Source organism: Amblyraja radiata, chromosome 20 (genome assembly GCF_010909765.2).
Source record: "Amblyraja radiata isolate CabotCenter1 chromosome 20, sAmbRad1.1.pri, whole genome shotgun sequence".
Lineage (NCBI taxonomy): Eukaryota > Metazoa > Chordata > Chondrichthyes > Rajiformes > Rajidae > Amblyraja > Amblyraja radiata.
Window position 1 is genome coordinate 46,380,973 of NC_045975.1, and position 6,000 is coordinate 46,386,972.

Here is a 6,000-nt window from a genome sequence, read left to right on the forward strand (position 1 = left end):
ATCGCATCTTCGTCGAGGTAAGTGACTGAAAAAAGTTTCCCCCATGTGGAGAACATGGATAGGTGACGTCTCACAGAGTTCTGGAGTAACTCAGCGGATCAGAAACATCTGTGGAGAACATGGATAGGTGACGTTTCACAGAGTGCTGGAGTAACTCGGCCGGTCAGGCAGCATCTGTGGGGAACATGGATAGATGACATTTCGGGACAGGACCCTTCTTCAGACTAACACTATGCTAACAGATGAGGGGGTGATCGACAGATGAGTGAAGTAAGTTACAGGCGAGAGAAAATAAGGAGATAAAAGGATGTGAGTTAAGGACAGAGAATGTATATGTGCAGCTTTAAGGGACATTGGTCAGGTAACATTTGGACTATTGCATACAGTTCTGGTCACTCCATTACAGGACTGATGTGGTGGCTTGGGGAAGGTGCAGAGATGGTTAACCAGAATTGTTTAAAAACAAGGAACTGCAGATGCTGTTTACAAAAAAGGACACAAAATGCTGGAGTAACTCAGCGGGACAGGCAGCATCTCCGGAGCGAAGGACTGGGAGACAGGAGAGTCTCGACCAGAAACGTTACCCATTTCCTCCAGCATTTTGTTTACCTAAACAGCGCCTACCCACGTTGCGGTGCACCAGCACGCTGGAGGAATGGACAAAGGCCTTGCCACAAAGCTGATAGGCGAAGGGGCGCTGGCCAGTGTGGACATGCCGGCGCTCCAGGCGGGTGAAGCCCTTACCGCAGGACAGGCAGGGGAAGGGACGCCGGTGTTGACACAGGCTGGACATGTGGGTGAAATCCTTACCACACTCAGCGCACACAAAGTGTCTCTCTCTAGTGTGTATCCCCTGGTGCTCCCGCAGCCCCCGTGCTCTCTTGTCACAGTGGGACCAGCTGCTCGCCGGCGTGTGCCCGCCGGTGCAGCCGCAATCCCCGCGAGCTGTCAAACGCCTCACCACAGTACGGGCAGTTGTAGGGCTGGCCACTGGTGTGCACGTGCTGGTGAGACAGGGCGTGGGAGGACCTGGCAAAGCGCTCTCCACACACCGGGCTGGGGACGGGTTGGTCGCCGGCGTGTACTCGCTGGTGGGACAGCAGCCTGGAGGAGCGGGTGAAGCCCTTGCCGCACTGGGCGCAGATGTAGGGGCTCTCCCCGGTGTGGGTGTGCTGGTGCTTCAGCAGGCTGCTAGATCTGATGAAGCCCTTGCCGCACTGGGCACAGGTGTAGGGACGCTCGCCAGTGTGGGTGCGCTGGTGCTCCAGCAGGCTGTCAGAGCGGGTGAATCCCTTGCTGCACTGGGCACAGGTGTAGGGGCGCTCGCCGGTGTGTGTGCGCTGGTGCTCCCGCAGATGGCTGGATTGGGTGAAGCCCTTGCCGCACTGGGCGCAGGTGTAGGGGCGCTCGCCGGTGTGGGTGCGCTGGTGCTCCAGCAGGCTGTCGGAGCGGGTGAAGCCCTTGCTGCACTGGGCGCAGGTGTAGATGTGCTTGCCAGTGTGGGTGCGCTGGTGCTTCAGCAGGCTGTTTAATTGGGTGAAGGCCTTGCCGCACTGGGCGCAGATGTAGGGGCGCTCGCCGGTGTGGGTGCGCTGGTGGTTCTGCAGGCTGCTGGATTGGGTGAAGCCCTTGCCGCACTGGGCGCAGGTGTAGGGGCGCTCGCCAGTGTGTGTGTGCTGGTGGTTCTGCAGGCTGCTGGATTGGGTGAAGCCCTTGCCGCACTGTGCGCAGGTGAAGGGACGCTCGCCGGTGTGGGTGCGCTGGTGGTTCTGCAGGCTGCTGGATTGGGTGAAGCCCTTGCCGCACTGTGCGCAGGTGTAGGGACGCTCGCCGGTGTGGGTGCGTTGGTGGTTCTGCAGGTTGCTGGATTGGGTGAAGCCCTTGCCGCACTGGGCGCAGGTGTAGGGGCGCTCGCCGGTGTGGTTGTGCTGGTGCGTCTGCAGGCTGCTGGAGTGGTTGAAGCCCTTTCCACACTGGGCGCAGGTGTAGGGCCGCTCTCCACTGTGGGTGCGCTGGTGGGACAGCAGATAGGCGGAGCAGGTGAAGTCCTTGTCGCAGTCGCTGCAAGTGTAGGGGCGTTCCCCACTGTGGGTGCGCTGGTGCACCAACAGGCTTTGGGACTGGATGAAGCCCTTGCCGCAGTCGCTGCAGGTGTAGGGGCGTTCACCGCTGTGGGTGTACTGGTGCACCAGCAGGCTTTGGGACTGGTTGAAGCCTTTTCCGCAGTCGGAGCAAGTGAAGGGCCGCTCACTGCTGTGCACCCACTGGTGCTGCCTCAGCCCCGACAAGCGGGTAAAGCTCTTGCCACAAGTGGAACAGCCATAGGGCTTCTCGCCCGTGTGCACCCGCCGGTGGGTCTCCAGCAGGCTCGGGCTCCGCCAGGCCTTGCCACACACGTCGCACTCATAACGCTTCTTTTTGTTGTTCCCCGTCATGTGGTCCTCCACCGAAGCTCAGCCCCTCGAAGCTCAGCCTGCACACCGAGCAGATGGGGGGGCTCACCAGCACGCTGGATGCCCTCAATGGCCGCTCACGTCCCCGTCTCTCCGTCCACAGCAACGGATCCTAAACCCTGCAGGAGGGGAACACAGAGGGTCAACAAGCTGGCAAACAGGACATTACTAACGCGTCAACATTACTAGTGCTTGCAGGGGGAGGGTCAGAGCGGTGTGGTGGGGGGGAGTGGGAGGGGAGCGGGGTGCAGGAGGGGCTTGAAGGGGGATGGAGAGGAGGGGGTGAGGGGGAGGTGGGAAGAAGTGGAGAGGTGGTGAGGAGAGTGGGGAACGGGAGAAGGGTGAAGGGGGGGGTTGGGGTGAGGAAGGGGAGCGGCCCTGCCCCGTGACGTATCCCCACCCTGCGCCATGACGTATCCCCACCCTGCCCCGTGACGTATCCCCACCCTGCCCCGTGACGTATCCCCACCCTGCCCCGTGACGTATCCCCACCCTGCGCCATAACGTATCCCCACCCTGCCCCGTGACGTATCCCCACCCTGCCCCGTGACGTATCCCCACCCTGCGCCATAACGTATCCCCACCCTGCCCCGTGACGTATCCCCACCCTGTGACGTATCCCCCTGCCCGTGACGTATCCCCCCTGCCCACCCCCTGCCCCGTGACGTATCCCCACCCTGCCCCGTGACGTATCCCCACCCTGTGACGTATCCCCACCCTGCCCCGCGTATCCCCACCCTGCCCCGTGACGTATCCACCCTGACGTATCCCCACCCTGCCCCGACGTATCCCCACCCTGCCCCGTGACGTATCCCCACCCTGCCCCGTGACGTATCCCCACCCTGTGACGTATCCCCACCCTGCCCCGTGACGTATCCCCACCCTGCCCCGTGATGTATCCCCACCGTGCCCCGTGACGTATCCCCACCCTGCGCCATGACGTATACCCACCCTGCCCCGTGACGTATCCCCACCCTGCCCCGTGATGTATCCCCACCGTGCCATGACGTATCCCCACCCTGCCCCGTGACGTATCCCCACCCTGCCCCGTGATGTATCCCCACCGTGCCATGACGTATCCCCACCCTGCGCCATGACGTATCCCCACCCTGCCCCGTGACGTATCCCCACCCTGCCCCGTGACGTATCCCCACCCTGCGCCATGACGTATCCCCACCCTGCACCATGACGTATTCCCGCCCTGTGCCATGACGCCATCCTCGGGTCGCTGGCCGCAGTGATGTGGAGTGAAAAGCTTTTACATAGAAACATAGATAATGAGGGCAGGAATAGGTAAAGCACAGGCTGACTTTACTCAGAGGTCCTGTGGGTTTGGCAGCAACAGCAACAAAGAGCAGCAGGAGAAAACACTGATTGGCTCTAGCCCAAGTAGGAGGAGAGTTAGAAGTGAGTCAGAGGGGGAAAACAATTGAAAGCTGAGGAATTTGGTTTGTAAATTGGTAAATTAGTCAATAATCAGTCAATATAAGCAAGACGGCTCTTAGGGAGAGGCAGTGAGGGAGCGGCCTTGTGAGGGAAGTGCCCTGTGAGAAACGTGTGCGTCTTTGGCTCGAGGGTCTTCGGAGAGGAGGCTGCGCAAAACACTGCAGAGGGAGAGACGAAAGAAGGAGATGTCAGGCAAGCTGATTCAGTGTGATGCTTGCAGTATGTGGGAGGTCAAGGACACTGCTGGTGCCTGGCTTCTACAAATGTGAGAACTGCATCCAGGTAGAGCTCCTGAAGGACCATGTTGGGGAACTGGAGAAGCAAGTGGATAACCTCAGGTTCGTCCGAGAAGTTGAGTCGTTCCTCGACAAGTCCTACAGTAAGATTGTTACACCTAAGGCACTAGAAGAGAGAAGGTGGGTGACGGTGAGAAAGGGAGGGAGGCATGGAATGCAAACGTCCTCGGGTGTTGTACCTCTTGTGAACAGGTTCACCCACTTAGAAGCTGTCGGGACAGAAGACGTTATTATACTGAGCGGCGGACTGTCTTGTGAAGCAAAAAGGGTTGTTGAGCCAAAACCAAAGAGGCCAACGTCAGGCAACGCCATTGTAGTGGGAGACTCCATTGTGAGAGGTACGGACAGGGGTTTCTGCGGCAACAGACGGGATTCGAGGATGGTGTGCTGCCTTCCTGGTGCCAGGATCCAGGATGTCACAGACAGTGCAGAAAATCCTCAAGGGTGAAGGTGAACAGCCGGAAGTGGTAGTGCATGTCGGCTCAAACGATGTCGGAAAGAAGGGGATGAATTTTCTGCAGTGTAACTTTAGAGAGCTCAGAAAAATGCTGAAAAGCAGGACCTCCAGGGTTGTTATCCGGTTTGCTTCGAGTTCCTCGTGCTGGCGAGAGCAAGTACAGGGAGATACGGGACCTGAATTTGTGGCTGAGGAATTGGTGCACGGGGCAGGGATTTAGATTCTTAGATCACTGGGATCTGTTTTGGAGTAAGGGGGAACTGTACAAAAGGGACGGATTGCATCTTAACAGGTGGGGGACCAGCATTCTGGCAGGCAGGTTTGCCACTGCTACACAGGTGGTTTTAAACTGAATACGGGGGGTGGGGTGTCAAATGGGATAGTCGAGGATGGAGTTAAAAAGAAAGGGTTTCTTAAATGTGTGAGCAGAGAGGCAGAGGGGTGTAAAATGAGGGTAGAAGCAACAGGTAGCAAGGTGAAATGTGGCAGGCAGACAAATCCAGGGCAAAAATCTAAAAGGGCCACTTTTCAACATAATTGTATAAGGGGTGAGGATGTTGTAAAAACAAGCCTGAAGGCTTTGTGTCTCAATGCAAGGAGCATTCGTAATAAGGTGGATGAGTTGAATGTGCAGATCGCTATTAATGACTATGATATAGTTGGGATCACGGAGACATGGCTCCAGGGATATTCAATATTCAGGAGGGATAGAGAGAAAGGAAAAGGAGGTGGGGTAGCGTTGCTGGTTAGAGAGGAGATTAACGCAATAGAAAGGAAGGACATTAGCTTGGGGGTTGTGGAATCGATATGGGTAGAGCTGTGAAACACTAAGGAGCAGAAAACGCTAGTGGGAGTTGTGTACAGGCCACCTAACAGTAGTAGTGAAGTTGGGGATGGCATCAAACAGGAAATTAGAAATGCGTGCAACAAAGGTAAAACAATTATAACGGATGACTTCAATCTACATATAGATTGGGTGAATCAAATTGGCAGGGGTGCTGAGGAAGAGGATTTCTTGGAATGTATGTGGGATAGTTTTCTAAACCAACATGTAGTGGAACCAACGATTCTAGACTGGGTATTGAGTAATGAGGAAGGGTTAGTTAGCAGTCTTGTTGTGCATGGCCCTTGGGCAAGAGTGACCATAACATAGTTGAGTTCTTCATTAGGATGGAGAGTGACATAATTCATTCAGAAACAAGGGTTCTGAACTTAAAGATAGGTAACTGTGAGGGTATGAGACGTGAATTGGACAAGATAGATGGCAATTGATTCTTAAAGGGTTGACGGTGGATATGCAATGGAAGGCATTTAAAGACTGCATGGATGAACTACAACAATTGTTCAT

General features: G+C 56.3%; 1 protein-coding gene across 1 annotated transcript in view; it reads right to left on the reverse strand.

Moving 5' to 3' along the window:
- The window catches only part of LOC116984427 (zinc finger protein 721-like), a 71,114-nt gene extending 68,679 nt beyond the window's left edge, over positions 1–2,435 (reverse strand). Inside the window, exon 1 of the mRNA XM_033038581.1 lies at positions 891–2,435. Coding sequence (XP_032894472.1) covers positions 891–2,435 — 1,545 coding nt within the window. The remainder of the gene's footprint in view (positions 1–890) is intronic.
- Positions 2,436–6,000: the final 3,565 nt, after the last annotated feature.